Raw genomic sequence first — 18,173 nt, 5'->3', positions numbered from 1 at the left:
GGGGGAAGTGTCGGGGGGGTCTCTGCAGGGACAACTCGAGTCTGAGGGCCAATGAGAGCAACACAGTGGTATGGCCACTGTGCCCCGGCTTGTTCCCATCACTGGGGACAGTCTGTCAAACAGCAAGCCTGTTTGTGATGAGGTTGAGACCCTTGCGTAGCTGTAGGCAGTGCAGTTTTAAAAGCAGATTGTAAAAGCACTGTGCTGATGGTGCTGGAGGAGGTAGCAGGTGTTGGCAGGACGCTGCCCTCCTGCGTGAGTGCCCACCGACCACAGAGGTGACAGGAATGACAAAACCTGGCCGGGCCTATAACGTGGCATACATCTGCTACTGGTAGCATAGAGGCATGGAATCATTATGGTTGGGAAGGGCCTCTAAGATCATCTATTCCAGTTATCATGTAAAGGTGGTCCATGTTTTTTCCTTTGGATACTGTTCTACGGACTGTATTTGTAGGCATGATTTTAGATACAATGAAAATGAAACCTGTGCTGGACAGTGAACCATCTCCAGAGAGGAACTTTCAGAGGGTTCTGGCAATTCACAGAGCAATCCGCTTGGCTGGACCAATCCAAAACAAAATGTCTCTTTGAAAACCCAGTGTGTCCTAAGCAACATGAGAGGGCACTATGAGTACTCAGCAGGGCAACCTAAGGTGTCTTCAGGGAGCAGCGTCTCACATTGTGCAACACCTGATGTACTTTTGTCATTTCCCAGGCAAAACCATAATTCTGTGCTTCGACCAAATTCCCCAACCACAACATCTCAGATTATGGCCAGAAAGAAAAGAAGAGGGGTATGTGTCTTTCGTTCTTTTCCCATGTGACAATTTGCGTGCGTGCTGTAATTCTGCCCTTCAACAATTCTGTAAACTTACCGTGTTTTGTTTTTGGGAATAGATTATAGAGAAAAGGCGCCGGGATCGTATAAATAACAGTTTATCTGAGCTGAGGCGGCTGGTGCCAACTGCTTTTGAAAAACAAGTAAGTCCCTTTTTTTTTCATCCTGTATCTCGTCTGGCAATGTCGGTTCTCTTGTAGAGCTTATTAAAATAATCCTGTATGTGTCCTGATCTGGCACAAAACTGGCATCTCAGTGAAGCGCTTTGTTGTGGCAAAACTATTAGGAACATAATTCATCATAAAGCCGAAAAACATTTCCATTCTTCGGCTTGTTTTCCCCTTAAGGGTAACAGTGTTCATGTTGCCTCTGTTCTTTCGATGAATTCCAGTGGTGGTTTTGTTAAAAATGTGCTTTACTCTGTAGTTAAAAAACAAAACAGAGAAAACAACAAAACAACCCCCCAGACCTGTGTGTCAATTAGTCATCAGTATAAATCTTGGATCTCTTTTGCCCCTTTTTTAAGGAAACTTTCATTTTAATCTATAGTTGCAGTTGCAACGTAATCTGTATGATTTCCTAAGAAGCAAGCAAGCTGCCTGGATCAGTCAGGTTTTAAAGTAGCCATGTAAAAGCAGTGCATTGGGGCTGGGAAAAGGCCCAATGGTGAGATCTGGGTAAGGCAGTGGTACTTTCAAAGGCGTTCAGTGAGCAGTGCTCGATGGGAAGGCTGTGAGGGTCCAGCTGACCGCAGGGAACCTGGGTTCAGCTCCTGCCTGGGAAATTGCACAGCGAAAGCTTCAAGTACCATCGGTGCTGCAAAAAGTGTGTTTTGTTTCTGCTGCTCAAATTATTTAATTACTTTCCCATATCTTGAATTTAATTTTTTTTGTCTCTTGATTTTGATATTTAACAGCATTTATATTTTATCAAATGTATTTGAAGATGCATGGGTATTTGCAGATGGCACTGGGTCTCACTCTGAAGCACCAACTGAGCGTACAGCTCCTGACTTCCTTGTAACTGAAAATAAAATACAGAAAGTAAACCCTGAGAGCAGCGTGTGGGTGCCGAACTGCTGGGGCAGCTGGGAGTAGCCAGAGCCCCGCTGTATGAGCCTCAATACATGAACAGGAGGCCAATGAAAAAGCAATTTTAAGTATTGCAGTTGCAGTAAGAGCATCACTTGTGTCACCTGCGATGTACTTCAGTACCTGCTGGCTTTAGCTGAACTGTTCCATAGGCTGTGACACAGTGGAGCGGCAGAGGTATTTTCAGCTAGATAAACAGAGGCAAGAGACAACAGTTGTTTGTCCCATTTTATTGTTTACTTCTCGAAACCCACAAACATTATAAAACAAGTCCTACAGAGCCTTTGGAAGGGACCCAGCAGTGTGCAGTTTTTAGCTATTAGTCACTCGCCCGGAGATGGCCTGTGCTGTTTCTATGGAAAAGATGAAGACTGTGCAAAACACAGGATGCAGTTGCATGTAAAATGTAGAATTTAATCAAAAGATCACCCTCACACCAAAATTCATACTAAGAAATGCTGAAAGCAATAATTGAATTAAAAAAAAAAAATAAGATCGGAGTAAGAATAAGCGTGCGATGTATTTGTTCAGCCTCCCTGACACTTCCCTGTAAGATGCCAGAGACAAAGTCAGCCGTCCTTTCCCAGCTCCTTGGCATTCCACTCACTGAAGTGTCCGAGCAAGGCTGTTCACTCCCACTGCCCTTCCACCCCCTCTTGGCCACATGCTGAGCCCCTGGAGCTGAGCATTGGAGTGCTCCCCGGACCTCTTCAGCTCACCTGCAGCCCAAATGAAGCAGCGGGAGCTGCAGAGAGTCTGGTGTCAGCAGGTGGCATGAGTGGGAACAGGGGGCAGATTTGGCTTGCAGGATGCCGTCTGCCAGCAGGCAGAGTTTGTGCAGATCTGATTTTAGTTGATGCTGAGGGGTAGTCTGGGATAATGTTCGCATGGAAAACTCAGCTGTCTGGGTATGTTCCAGGTGTGTTTGAGGGAAATGGTTTTATTTATAAATTAATGTATTAATACTGCCTTTGGACTTGCATCCTACGACACCATGAGCCATCCCCAGTGACAGGAAAGAGCCTCACTGCTGGAAGAGCTCTTTCTTTTTCACAGTGTTCGGCTGCGTGTCCCTGCAAACTCAGCCTTGCAGTAACTTAAAAAACTGTGGGCTGTGCGATTGTTTTTGCAGTGGAGAATGAGAATAGAATATTTAGCAGCCAAACGACATGTCAAAAATTAATAGGCTTCTAAGGAAGAAGGATACTTTTCGGTGTGTGTCCATAGGGACACCTACTGGTAAAAGCAGCAAAAAAGGCTGTAGCGGAATCTTCATCACCAGCTCTGCAGACCTGTCCCAATGGGTTTTCAGTTGTTTTTTGGATCGGATGCTTGAAAAAGATGTGCTGAAAGTGAGACCCTTCTTTTATTTCATGAAGGCGTCACCTCTGCACCAACCTCAAAGCCAGAGTTACACTGAGCCATAGTCTTAATAAATCCAGGTTGTGCTGCTGGTCCTGGTGTCACTGAGAGAGAGACAGCAGTAGTCATCAGGCAGTGTCTGGGATGCAGATGCTCACAAAAGAATTAAACTGAGAATGTTCCTATGATAGGAGAAATTGAAACCGTAAGGCTGGGCTCAGTTTTATTTACATGAATCTCTTATCTCGAAGGGATCTGCCAAATTAGAAAAAGCAGAAATACTGCAAATGACAGTGGATCATCTGAAGATGCTTCAAGCGACTGGAGGTAAAGGTAAGGAGATGATGGTTTCTTTTTCTGCTACTTGGGGAAATCTCAGCAAAAAGTACTTTGACGGGCTGTGATAGGCGTTTCCAGATTAAAGGAGTGGAAATCAATGCTAATGGCAGGATTGAACTCGTGGGAAAGAACTACTGGGACAAAAGAAGCACTTGACCCTGGGCTTGTGTTTGCTTTCATAACACTGTGGGAGTAAAGGCTTCATTCACAGGCAGCCCAGTCAGAGATTTGTTTGGGGTTTCCAAAGAGCACTGAAATCGGCACAGGGAGACAAAACAAATAGGCAAACACCAAACATAAACAGGAGGTTTGTGGCAACAATTGTGTAGCACAAAACCAATGTTAAAACTCATTATACAGCAGCTATACCAAAGGAAGTGGATGGAGAGGAGCTTTCATTATTGTGGATGTATTTTCTTTGTTCTGGAAAGACTCATAAATGTGAGGTTAGACTGCCTCATCCACCAGAACAAAATCCAGCCTGCTATAGGCAGCTCTAGGTATCAGATAAGACTGCAGACTGATAGCAGCATTATCTGAGCTTCTATTTACATGCTGTATGTGTTTGTCCAAGGTCAGGGTGGTTCCTTGCATCCAGAGCCTGCGTGACACAGAGGCAGAGCAGTCGACCCCTTCGATCGCCTGCTGCCGTGAGCCAAGCGTGCCCTGCTTGTGCGAGCTGACAGCCCTGAGGCTGGAGGCCAAACGATGTCAGCCACCCACGAGCTGTTCTCTATCGTCACGGGGTTGCAGCTCATTTGGAGCAAAGAACTCGCTTGCCTTCCATAAGCACTGTCCCACGTCCCGTGCCCTTAACCGTGATTATAGTTGAAACTGCTGTAATGTAGATCAGCCCATTTTTCATTAACCCACTGTGATATAAAGGTACAGGCTAGAAAAGAGACTGCTGCTGGATGTGTAATCACTTTCCTTCTTTTTATTGAACTCAAAATTTTTTAGCCCGTGAGAGAATTGCTGCAGCTCTCTGTACCTTGCAGTGATTACAGGGCTCAACTTAAAATCAGCGCGTGCGTAACAACAAATGGCTATGGGAAAGCCTGCTGGTGTTCTGTTATTTGTTAAAATTCACACCAAGCTGACATACATATTTTATAGGTGTTAAGAGGCTTTTGTTAGTAGTACCTCTAAGCTTAAGATTTACTGGTAGCTCATTTTGTCAGAAGTGAAAGGATTTTATTGCCTTTCATATAACAGATATGCCTCTTGGTATCTTGAGCAAATGTACAAAATTTGTCTAAGGAAATGTTAATTTTATATAAATCTATGCAGGAAAAAATGTTCTGTAAAGATCTCTATTTATCTGGGAAAGTAGTGCTCTTGAAAGTTATGAAACGCCCAAATTTTTTGTGCTTGTGCAACTTGAATTCAAATCGTCTCGTGTCTGCGTGGCGGTGCAGTCTTTAATTGTGTAGTTGCTTACTGGTTTTCCACAAAGTCTGTTTCACTTGGTGCTCAGAGCAAGCAAGACTTAGAAGCCAAGGGCAGTGGTTGCCGCTTCGCTGTGTCCTCCCTCTACAGTGCGTAGCCCAGCTATCCCAACCTGTCTCCCTCATAAAAGCTGCAGCAGCTCCCATCTCTCCAAAATCTGTACCAATAGCGATATGGCCACCCTTTAGGGAGATTTAAGAGGAATCCTCCTTCCCCTGCCTCCCTATACTCAAATAAATGTTGTTGGGGATCATTTTTTAAGTGGGTCAGATCGAGTGGCTGGCTGATGGGGCAGAGACAAGGTGCTGGGGACAGGAGTTGCCGGGCACAGAGCAAGGAGTGTCGTGGTGTGGGGAGGTTGCCCACAGCCACCAGTGGCCACCCGGAGCCACCTTTGCGACCCTTAGGAGTCCTCCTTGCTACTCCAGGGCCAGAGATTTGTGACACATCATTATAATGCCCGGCTATTTCACAAACACTGCGGCTTAATCTTCTCCTTCTGACCCAGAGATAAGAGTAATCTCACTGGATGGATTAACAAACTTTAAGAAAAGAGCTCTGTAAGTTAGTGCTGGGCAAAGTTTAAGCCTGTGTTTCCTTCTTACTTAATGTTTTACTTTGCAAAGTGAGTAACAGCTTTAAATATCATTTCCTAAGGTATTTTAAAGGCTGGTATTTGTTTTATTTGCAAGCGTAGTTATTCCTACTTCATAACTCATTTTTGGAGCCAGAAACTTTGTTGGTCAGCGAAAAGATTTGTCCCATCATTTCGTCTATGGACAGAAGTTGTTATCGGAGGAGAGAGAAACGTCTCCTTACACTGTGTTGTGCCCTGTGTTGAGTGTTGGGGATGGCTTGTTTTTCTCCTAGTGGCCCACCAACTGAGGATGCATGGGGTTGGAAAGGGCGGCATTGGTGGCTTCTCAGATTTAGTGGTGCAGTGAATAAAGTGTGGGCACAGCAGGAAAAAGGCTGACATAGCTTCAGCTTTTTGGAGCCACTCTGGCAGATAGGGAAGCAGGCAGGGAATAAGCCAAAGCAGGGAAGCTACTGCTTTTCCAGCCCTGCGTATACTTCATATTTCCTGATGCAGGTGTGGGCAATGGTCTCATTGTTGTGTGAAGTTATTGTCTGGCCTGGGGCCAGCGCTTTTTGCTGACAGGGCAAGCAAGCAAAAGGAAAGAGCTGTTAGCCAGCAGCAAGTAGCTGGCTGGGACCTTGGTGTAGTTTTATTGCAACTTCAGTGCAAACTGAGCTTGGGTGACTGACACCTGGGTCGGTGTAGACAGAGCTGTTAGTGGCCATGCCCTGTCACCCAAGCACCTGGAGCTCAGTTCCCACGTGGGCTGGTGTCCTCATTTCTGTTTCTTGGCCACCTTGCAGGAGACTGACAGGGAGCCAGCACATACAGGGCTTTTGGACTGCTCATCCCAGAGCCAGCTCAGGCACAGAGGGAGCCACGGACAGCCATGTCCTCCACATCTGCATTCCAGAGACATGGAAGGGAGGTCTTGAGGCTTCTGATCTGAAGACAGTCCTCAAGCCAAGCTGCTAGCCACCATTCAGGCACACAGCTCTCTCACCACTGCCTGCCTGCCAGCCTGGTTTTAGTCAGAAGTTCCCTTGAAACGCTGTGATTTCACAAATAGTTCAGATGCAGCAGAGGGGTCTGTGCTTCCTGACAGAACTCCCCAACGTATTGTACTCACCAGGCTGCTAGCTTCTCTGGGGTCTTGTACAGCTTGAGGCTTGCATGACAAGCACTGTTGTAAATTGACAAGAGGTGGTATATATCAGGCAGGGGATTTAGGGAGATGTGATTAATTGTATGTAAATGTAATTAATTAAGAATAGAATGGGCTGGGTTGAAAAGGAGCACAATGATCATCGAGTTTCAAACCCCCTGCTATGTGCAGGGTCACCAGCCACTAGGCCAGGCTGCCCAGAGCCACGTCCAGCCTGGCCTTGAATGCCTCCAGGGATAGAGCATCCACAATCTCCTTGGGCAACCTTTTCCAGTGCGTCACCACCCTCTGTGTGAAAAACTTCCTCCTAATATCTAACCTAAAACTCCTCTGTCTCAGTTTAAAACCATTCCCCCTTGTCCTATCACTATCCACCCTCGTAAACAGTCATTCCCCCTCCTGTTTATATGCTCCCTTCAAGTACGGGAAGGCCACAATCTCCCTGGAGCCTTCTCTTCTCCAAGCTAAACAAGCCCAGTTCCCTCAACCTTTCTTCATAAAGCCTGAGTTCATTCTACAATGTGGACGCACAGCAATAGAAAGTGAAAGCAGCATTCTAAGCTGCTTGATTTTTTCAAGAAGACCTCAATTATTTCACGCCAAACTTGCAAGGTCTGGTGTAGATATTGGTTCTAAAATCCACCATAATAAGGGCAATTGACCCATCTGTACTAATGCACATCATAGTTATAAATACCATAAAAAAGTTTTGAAGAAAACAAAAGAAAAACCACTATGCCCACTCGAGAGTAACAGGACATTGTTCTCCCAAGGCTACCGCTAAACTAAAGTGGAATTGATTTTTGTAGCTGAAGAGCAGCAACTTAACCACTAGATTTGATACTAAACCCTTTTAGAAAGAGAATATCTTTTCATGTGTGTTTAATAAAATTGTTTTTTTTTTCCAAATGTTTTTTGTCCCAAGCCTATGGAGCTCCAGCTGCTATTTGCTGAAATGCCTCATGGGCTATGTGACTGTCAGTCTTCCATCTCCAAATTAGCAATGGCATTGCATAAAACGTTTTCTCAGTAAAGCTTTTTATTGTGTGTGTGCAGAGTCATGACAAGATGTTTTTAGTTTGTAGTTAAATAGCACCGTATGCCACATTGTCCTAATGACTCTGGGAAGGAGATGAGCCCTCAGCAGCAGTTGCAACAACTGTCTCGCAGTGTCAAGCAATAGCTTCAGTGCGTTGCTGTGAATGCTAGCATGGGGAAAGCAGAGACAGCAGAGTGCGTGCAAGCTGCCTGGTCCCCCACTGTCTCTTTGTGCGTAGAAATGTGTCCCTCACACACGCGCAGGGGTAACATCATAACGCCACACTGCAGAGGCACTGAGGTACTGCAGGAGCGGCATCGTGTATCTCTTCAAGAGTCACGAGTACTTATGGTCTTAATTCTTTTCATTTATATAGTGTGCAAAAACAACTGTAGCCTATTGCGTTACAGGGATGGTCACACAAATCATTTACAGACTGGAGAACACACTTTTCTTGTTGCAAATCTTAACCCATAACTGGCAGACCAGTGGCTGAGGGAGGGTGGGGTTGGCAGTGTTGCCTGATGTCGGCCGAGAGGTTGGCTTAGCGCTCAGCATGCCTTTTGTCCACCTCTTACAGGTTATTTTGATGCTCACTCACTGGCCATGGATTTCATGAGCATTGGCTTCCGGGAGTGCTTGACCGAAGTTGCAAGGTACCTGACATCTGTGGAAGGCCTCGACACCTCTGACCCGCTGCGTGTCAGACTGGTGTCGCATCTCAGCACCTGCGCCTCTCAGCGGGAAGCGGCTGCCATGACCTCCTCCATGGCCCACCACCACCACCCGCTGCACCCACACAACTGGGCAGCCGCCTTCCACCACCTCCCAGCCGCCCTGCTACAGCCCAATGGACTCCACGCCCCCGAGGCCACTCCGTGCAGACTTTCCTCAGAAGTGCCTCCTCACGGCTCCGCACTGCTCACCGCTACCTTCGCCCACACCGACGCCGCCCTCAGGGTCCCCTCAGCGGGCAGTGTTGCTCCCTGCGTCCCCCCGCTCTCTACCTCTCTCCTCTCCCTCTCAGCCACTGTTCATGCCGCAGCTGCCGCCGCCACGGCAGCTGCCCAGAGCTTTCCTCTCTCCTTCACCAGCACCTTCCCCATGCTCCCCCCAAGCGCAGCTGCTGCTGCAGTGGCAGCAGCGACAGCCATCACCCCGCCATTGGCCATGTCAGCCTCATCTAGCCCACAGCAGGCTGGCAGTGGGGCAAGCGGCAAGCCCTACCGGCCTTGGGGGACGGAGGTCGGAGCCTTCTAAGTGCCCCCTCTTCTTCCCTACACAACTCCCTGTTCTCTCTCCACGCATGTACACACACACACACACACACACACACACACTACACACACACACACACACAGCTCCTATGACCTTGCTGAGGGCCAAGGGCCACTGTCACCCAGGGTCTGGCAGCCAGAACAGGCACTGCCCTCGCTACTACAGGCACTGGAGGGGACACAGGCAGCCTGCTCCTCCTGGCAGGTGTGCTGAGGGCACCTCGAGGCAGTGGCTTTCAGAAGTATCACCACTGCATTGGCATGTGGATGTTCCCCAGGACATACATAGGCACTAGGGCTAACAGTTCTCTGGCTTTACATCCACACTTGGCGGAGAGGTGAGGAATTATCTCCATCAGGTCTCCTGGGGCTCAAAAAAGAATTTGACTTTCCTAAGTGCCTGACATTTAAACGATAATAATAATAATAATAATAAAAAGAAATAAAACTTATATATACATGTGTTCTGCTAAAACCAATAACATTGCACAGGTATGGGAGTGATCTGGGAGAGAGAGGCAGTCCTGAGTGCAGCTTCAGGACAGCTATATTCTTCCAGGAAAGAGTGTGCTCTTTAAGCAGACAGGTTCATTTAGCCAAAAGGCTGCTGAGAAACAACGTCCAATTTGACAGGCCTGGAACTTGCTTACTTAGTCTCCTTCCTTTGTACAGACTTGCCAAATTGTGACATCTAGCACAGCCCTGGTAAAAATGATTATCTTATCAGTGCTTGGATTAATGAACGTTTCAGCAGTGCCTGTAAGCCTTGAGGCACCCTTTTTTATGGCTTAACTATGGTGCTAGCTTGTATCTGCACAAACAGTAGGTTGTCATGCACCCAGAAGTAACCACCTGCTGACAGCATGCACAGTTCTGTGGGGTTGGCTCATGCCAATACAAGAGACCTGGTGTTGTGAGAGTTTAACTTATTTAGCTGCATTCGGACGTTTACTTTTAGCCAACTCTGTGCAAAATCCCTCTTCTTTTCGCTATCAACTTCTGGGATAACAATCGCTCTGGGTATGAATGAAGTGATGGTAGGGACAATTTTAAATTGGCTGTTAGCATGCCAACATTGTAATGTGGGTTTGATTCCAAACCAAAATGAATGTATTAAAGGGGATGGCAGTAAGTTATTTTGTCAATACCCAGACAACTAGTGCTGCATAAAATGTTTTGCTTTCATTTTTTATTACGGTGACTTAAAATAACCTAAGTATTTTAATACATCAAGTCAAAAACTAGAGATTTTATGTAAAAAAAATAAAAGTAAAAATAAAACACAGCATGTATTATTATGCACTTGATTTCTCTGCTGTGTGGAGAAAGCAGTAAGCATTGAGAATGTTAAACATTACGCAAAATATACTTTAAAATATTTGTTTTAAAAATACTGTACCTAGTTGGTCTTTTATGCATTACTTTGTTAACCTTTTTTTCTATGCAAAAGTCTTTACATATCACTAATTAAATGAAGTCCTTTTTGACTGCGTTTTATGGATGATTTGTTGCAGTTTTTATTTGGTCTTGAGAAATACTCACGGACTCTGTGGCCAGAAGCACACCCATCAGCCTCTCTCCAGCTCCTGTTTGATCAGAAGCCTGTCTCCTCCAGGATGCATTTAAGCAGGCTGGAAAACAGTAAAACAGCATTGTTTTTTGATTCTGCAGTGGTGGGTCACTTAATGAAACAGATCCATCTGTCCATCCCAGAGAGTACCCTAAATCATTGGGGTTTCCAGCATTCATTCATCCTCACTAAGAGGTCTGTGTGTAGGAGAGAAGTTTAACCAAATGGCATTCAATATTGAGAATGAGAGAGGGCAGTTTTCACCTCTGGTTCTAGTTTCCTAACTTCAGTTCTCACTGATGCAAGAGTTTGTTTCATGTTAGGTCTGCAGAGAACGTTAGTATAAGGTGTGTAATTCTCTAGCTATAGGATAAGCACAAAATCTTACAAGTCTGAAAGGTGCTAGAAGATCTATTAGACTTACCTAACAGGTGACAGGACTGAGGCACAGAAATGAGGTGACAACTCTGTAGACTCCCAGAGACAGCATCCATTGCCAAAATGCAGCCTCATACATGACTTGCCCCCATCACCACCACCTCCCAAGTGTTAGAGATGTAGCCGATCCACACCTGCATAAACTGGACCTCGGTGCTCAGGCAATGAGCAGCATGAACAGCACGCTGTCCCATGGTTAAAATAGGACAGGAAAAAAAAAAAAAAAAAAAAAAAGGAAGGAACAATCTCTACAGATCTCTACTCCTGTGCCATAAATCATACATGGTATTCTGTGAAGTTTTGTTGTTTGTGAGATTCAGACATTTGTCTCCAGATGTAAGTGCCCAATGGCTCTGCTGGTATATTCAGCAGCATCCAGTTAAGGTATCATTCATTTTCTCTCTGGACAGTTTCAAGAAGAAAGGTCGCATGAGTGAAAAAAGTGGGGTTTATTTGCATGAAAAAGCAGATTTCAATCCTACTTGACTTTAAGCTGTTAACTATTAACCTGCCATCTAAGTGCCTGGTAGGTCTCCCTGCATCATACTGTGGTAAGAACGGGCAACCACTGACTTGGTTCCAGCTAAGGGCTTCAAACTATTTGGTGTGCCTCAAATCATTACAATCTGTCTCCTTAAAGGCAACACTCTGCCTTGTTATAAAGAAAGGTAGCTTGAAAAAATATTTTTCAGAAACTGATTAGACAGAACTGTGGTTATTTTGGCATCCTGAAGCAAAGCATCATGGGTGGATTTGTGCAGCCTTTATATTTGGGCCTGTCATATTTTCACTCAATGAAATAGGCCAAGTTTGTGCATGCTGAGTGGCTTATGTCTCCTCTATTTTCTTTTTCTGTTTTGTTTTGGGTTTTGATCTGGTTTCAATTTGTTTTTTGAGACCAGCACCAGGCAAGGCAAGAGCTCAGCCTACATGCCTGTTTAATCCTGAGCCCCCCAATAGGATGTCACCTCTGTGATGTCAGGTGAAGATTTCCTGAGTGAGAAATGAGAGGAGAAGCAGCTTATCATACATGTGCCCCTGGAAAGACATCAGAAGGTAACAGCTTTGGATAGGTCAGAGCTGAAGGAATTCATGTAAGTGTTAGAACAGAGCAAAGGAAAGATATCCGTTTGGTATAACTGAGTGCCAAAAGGTAGGATGTGGCTATGCACACCTTTACTTCAGCCTTTTTCTGTCTTTATTCTGCATTCAGTTGAATGTCCTGGAGGAGGAAGAGGAGAACTTGGGATCTACATCATAGCATGTAGCCCAAGAAAGCAAATCAGACTGTTCTCTTAACAGCGTATCTGTCTAACTTTTAGCTTTGAGTAACTTTTCCATATGTGGGTTAGAACCTTAAATTTCAGGAGTTGTACCCTGGCAGTAGCTGCGTGGCGGGAGGAGGAGAGGGTGGCAGGTTGTGCTGCTGCATCCTTGGTGCCATCCTTCAACATGTTTATTTGCAGTGACTCTGAAAGTTGTGCCCTCAGTTGGCCAGTCTCAAGGCAAGTAAAGGGCATTGGCCAACGCTCAGGACATAGGTGTTGACAAATTCTTAGGACTACTATCAGTGATAAAATTCTTCACATTAATAGCAAAAGTTCACAAAACCTCTTTTCACGAGAAGATCTTACATAAGAAATTACTAGTGAACTTAAACTGGGTTCCTGTTGGCTCCATAATCACTAGGACCCTTAGCCATTTGCTTCTGTGGGCATAGATGATAGCCTGAGATCACACAAATGAGGATTTAAGAGATTCAGTAGTTACAGATGGTTTTGTCTGACTTCAAGAAAAGATGAAGGTGTACATTTCTTTGCAGGCTTCCTGTGCCTGAATCTGGGTGTAGTTTTACTCAAAGCTGAAAGTTTATACGTGCTCTTTCCCCTGCTTCACCATTTCACACTGGCAAAGACCACTGTTTTGGAAACTGATGTGTGAAGGTCTCAAAAGAAGTGACAGCAGGAGCCCACCTGCTTGTGAGAACACATGATAAGAACAGAACACCAGGCAGGTGCCAGAAATGCCACAGTCTCAGCCAGATTCTATGCCCAACCTTTCCCGATTTACAGATTAAACAAATGTTTGACAGGCAATTAACTGAAAAGAGGTGAGATTTGTGTTTTTGTTTTGTTTGTTTGTTGTTAGTTTGGGGCTTTTTTTGTTGTTAATTGTTAGTTTTTGCCTCTGGCAACTGCTACTACTAGAAGTGGTAAAGTGCCACCTGTATTAAATATTTAGTCTGTATTCAGTTGCCTAAATGTCTGTGGTGTCCCCAGCAGGGATCCATCCTGCCCCCTGGCAGGCACATCTCCCGCACGTCCTCCAGCATCTCTGCCAGTCCATACAGCTGCTGCTTGAAGTGACACTAAATGCTTACGCCCAGGCAACTGAATTTCTCCTTTTCTATCTTGCATCATCTGCGAAAAGATGGGATTTGAATCTTAATTCTATTTTCAAATGCAATCTATTTTTTTTTCCCACAGAATCAGGCATCTCCTCCCCTGTTGAGAATATAAGTTTTTCAAAACAATTCGAAGATAATGTGAGATTATCATCTACTGATCTTGTAAAATTATGACTGGTTAATGCTTGCAATGAGCTCATTCAACACTACTGCCTGAATTTCTCTCAACCCTCTGGCTGCAGCAGTAGCAGCATGATTTTAATACAATTTCTTTTTGTGGGATATTTTCTTGCATTCATGATCGCAGTGCAAAGCTGGGCAACGTGAACTAGTGTTGTATACTAGAAGCTCAAAGATCAGAAGAAGAAAGGAAATGAATGCAGGAAATAAAAACAAATGAGTCTGTTTAAATGAGGTTGATGGTCTGGAGAGGTGGACTGCTTTTTACAGCTACAGCTGCCAATACTGAATTCAAGCAAAGCTAAATGTCTTAATGCTAAATGTCTAAATGCTTATCTGAACTGTGGTACTACTTATTCTACATGAAAATCCTTCTGTGCTTTTGATTTCATTCTACTTTCCACATAGTCTGTATTCAGCATTTTTCTCTTCTACAAAGGGAAGTCTTCAGAAAAAAAATATCCTCTGATGCAACATTGAAATTATGATTGCGATCACCATCAGTTCGGAAATTTGTAACTCTGCCCACGTCTTCATGCAAGTTACACTGCAAGCCCTCCTTCTATTAAACCAGCACTCTGATCCAGGAAGAAGTACGTCACTGGTAAATGTAAAAAAAAAGGGTTTTACCTGCAAATACCCATAAATAGTATTCTATATTACTGTGTGGTATGTGAAAATCTCATAAATGACTACAAGGCAATCCATAAACCTAAGGAGCAAAAGCTACAATTACTGAAGGGCCCACGCTTTTCTTTTTTCTTAGTTTTGATTTAACTCTGAATGTGCTGGGGGATTTTTTTCATATACCAGAAAGACACAAATAGCTTCACTTTGCTTTGAGAAGACTCTCTTAATGGGACTTTAAAACAAAATTTTACACATTTCAGGTATGCTTTTGCAACAGGATTGACAAGATGATAGGTATTGTGTGTGGATAGCTCAAGTAGTTTTTAATGACACTTCCCAGCACAGCACTTTGGTTTAATCGGCAAGCCTTAAAACAAAATAACACTGCTTCCCTCCACTCTGTCTCCCTCTTTTAGAAGTATTTTGGTGAGGGAGAAGGGAGCGGTGTGTTTTGTTTGGGTTTTCTGGGTTTGTTGTTCTGCAGAGGCACCAGGCCAGCGGCACTGCGCTGGGAGCATCGCCACAGCGGGACAAGGCAGAGCCACTTCCTCTCCTTCTCCCCCTCCCCTGCCCCATGCTGGGCAGCTCTCTCACCCGGCAGCCCTCTCCCACCCCTCCCAACAAAAGGAAAGGCAAATGGGGTGAAACAGCAATAAAAATGGCCCGGCCAAGCATTTTCCCAGCTAACAGCTGGCGGTAAGAACCAGCAGCACAGCAGCAGCTTCACTGGGCTGCCTCGCATCTCTGTCTCCATTCACTTTTATTTCATTGATCTCAAAGTTTGTGCTTTTTATTAGTTAACTTGGATATTCAGTCTTAATCTGCCATCCTGAATTCCTGCTTCCTTCCCTCCTCTCATCATGGAGCATCTGATACCTGCTCAGCCACAAGGGCTTTTCCTCTTCTATTTATTTCCCTTCACAGTTAGCAGATACAAATGCTCTAAGCATGAATCTGAAAACAAAGCAAAACAAATATCAACATTTCTTCCCAATGATAGTGCTGAAAAATGACCTGTATGTGCCATCCTGTCCTCCTCTAAGTCCTGCTAAACCTACAAGAAAAATTCCCATTAGTAAATCACTGTTGTATCATTAAACCTTTTTAAGGCAGTATGTGCTTTACCAAGAGAATGAGGATTACAACACAGCCGTGCCTGCTGCCCACTGACAATCATGGGAACCGACCTCAGTAATAAATCCATGAATTATCTGGCTCACTTTGACCGGTTCTCACGCCAGAGCAGCTCCTTTGATGTGACCGTCAAGACCCAAGGATGCTCAGTAGCAGTAGCCACAAACAAAACAATACAAAAGTAATAATTCAATATAAATATGTAAAACCGACTTCTCTGTATGTCCAGCTTTTGCAGTGGGGTATTTCTGTGCCTGTGGTTGCAATTGGAGGCAAAAAGAAAAAGAAAAAAAAGAAAAAGAGAAACAAATCCCCTTCACACCTTTGTTTTTTCCTGTGTATAACCCTCTAACGAAAGAAAAGCTGGACATGTCAGAGATACATCTTTTAGCTACAACTGTACATGACTCCTTCAGTTAAGGGGCATTTCCTGTTGCTTTCCAAAAGCAGTCTGATATTCAGAACAGATATGTGCTTAAGGACTGATCCTGTAGAGCCTGAGTAGGACTGCTTACATACTTACTAAGTAAGTAGAGGAACTATTCCACTTCAGTTGGACTGTTCACATAAATAAAGTTAGTCACGCTTTTAAGCCCTTGCAGGTCCAAAACTTCAGAGGATGCATTCTCATTTGTCTGATTTGTAAAAATATTTAGGTGCCAAGCTCCTTCTGAATGTTTAAACATGTCAGAAATGCAACAGTTTGTCTGCTTCCTGGCTGCCCAGCTGCACAACAGGGATAAAGTTATTTAGTTTCTTGTTCTTGATCTTGTCAAATTAGATGCCAGACACTGAGGAAGAGTTTCCCTCCAACTCAATCTCATCAGCACCCCTCACTGAAGTTTCTGGCCCTCACTGTAAGCTTCCAGCTTGTAGCTGCCCTGAAACCAAGTTGTGAGGGATGCAAATTTCTGATGATAATGAGATGATATGGAAAAATAATTCCCTTCAATATGACCAGAGGAGAAGCAGAATTTATTGCGTTATTTTTAACCATTGTATGTATATGATTATACATATATATAGTCATATTTACCGTAAAGTAAGATCAGCAAACTGTAATAGCTGACTAGTGGTAAGCATGCCAGGGTGATGGGAATGAATGAGATCATCCCGTTTCTTTCATTCATTCTGTTAGACCACTTATGCAGAACTGCACCTTATGCAATACAGTTCACGCAGTTTACGCATCGAAGAGCTGTCATGTATGTCAAAAACCTTCTTGCACAAGACGTGGGCCAGTCAGGTCAGTGGCAGAGCTGCAGAAGGCTTCCTGCTCACCAGCCCTGCTGGCCTCGCCTGGGTCACCGCTACTCCCTGTCACACACAGCAGGCAGCACCATCAGTCAGAGCATGTGTTGCAGTATCAATTTATCGTCTGTTACTGTTTTCCTGCTTTCAGGGGAAGCTGGCACCTCCCAGCTCTGTTTTCCTGCTAGCTAGGCAAAGATTAGGCACAGCACAATGCATTGTCAATGTAGTTTACTAAAGTGTGATTAATCAAAGCGCACATGGGAAACAAAGCATAAAAAAAGGACAAAATAATGACTGACTGTAGCCACAAGGCAGTAGTAAAACAGATCTAGAGGCAGATCTTTAAAATGTCTGAAAAAGTTCAGATGTTTAAAAGGCTCAGAACAGTTTCATTATCAGAACACCTCTTGAAAGGACATGGTGATTGCTCCTATAAAAAGACTTTTTGGAAAATAGCCCTTGGATAGAGCTACGTGCGGTAATTAAATCTCCACTGAACTTTGTCATCACCTTTAATAAGATGCTTTATTTCAGATTAAATAATTTCTTCTAAAATATGACTCAGAGTAAGCTTTCTAACCTAGCTAACTAACTCAGCTATGGTGGGATTTGCAAGAGATTGCTATGCTTTTTTAGTTTATCTTAATGCCCAGGAAATGTTGCACATCAAATCTCTGTCTAGTAGAGATTTACACTTCAGACAGTGCTATTTTACAGAGATGTTGTTGGGGAGAAAAAAAACAACCGCCAGAATAAGGGGTTATGTGCCTGACACTTCTTCTTTTTTCTTTTTTCTTTTCCTTCCATCTCCAGCAGTTTATCTAGTATGCACTTTGCCTTGTTTGTGTCTGCTCACTGCCATGGTGACAACGGCACTCGTGTCACAGCACAGCCGGCTCCCAGGGTCTTGCCAACCAGTGCAGCAGGGAAGCCAAGCAGAGCTTCGTGTCTCCCCGCCAGCCAGTCGTGATGCCCACCCACCTGGGATGCAGAAATGCTGGCTGCCTCCTCTGCCTTGGCACAAAGTTCTGCATGGCCCCTCGTTGCAAATCTCTAGTTAGAAAAGAGAGATGGAAAGAAGATGGAAGAGAAAGAAATACGTTGTTTACGATTTGGCTTAATAACGGTTTCATCTGTACATGAAGTTTCTCTATCAGCAATACAAAACCTTCATTACTTCAGAGCCTATCACATTCCATGAGTATTTAACATTACCTTATAAAATTAAATTGAAATAGGTATCAGTGATTGGTTGGGAGGCTGAGCGCAAGATAGTGGCAGACGTGCGGCTGGGATGCCACCTCGTGGCCTATTGATAGCAGGTTTTTATCAATAAGTAGAGGACTGTTTCGCTTTTGGAAGAAGGGAGTTTTATTGCTTTTATACTTTTTTTTTTTTAAACTACTGAGTTTATTTT

At 44.3% G+C, this 18,173-nt stretch overlaps 1 protein-coding gene across 1 annotated transcript; it reads left to right on the top strand.

The window, feature by feature from the left end:
• Positions 1–538: 538 nt before the first annotated feature.
• On the top strand, positions 539–10,640 carry HEY2 (hes related family bHLH transcription factor with YRPW motif 2). The gene is made up of 4 exons (XM_010707329.3): positions 539–797; positions 901–984; positions 3,546–3,627; positions 8,447–10,640. The coding sequence occupies exons 1-4, from the start codon at positions 618–620 to the stop codon at positions 9,124–9,126; spliced, it is 1,026 nt and encodes a 341-aa protein (XP_010705631.1). The 5' UTR covers positions 539–617; the 3' UTR covers positions 9,127–10,640.
• Positions 10,641–18,173: the final 7,533 nt, after the last annotated feature.

The sequence above is a fragment of the Meleagris gallopavo genome, chromosome 2, assembly GCF_000146605.3.
Source record: "Meleagris gallopavo isolate NT-WF06-2002-E0010 breed Aviagen turkey brand Nicholas breeding stock chromosome 2, Turkey_5.1, whole genome shotgun sequence".
NCBI classification, from domain to species: Eukaryota; Metazoa; Chordata; class Aves; order Galliformes; family Phasianidae; genus Meleagris; species Meleagris gallopavo.
Note: the sequence above shows the minus strand (reverse complement) of the source record. Positions and strands in the feature narration are given on the sequence as shown.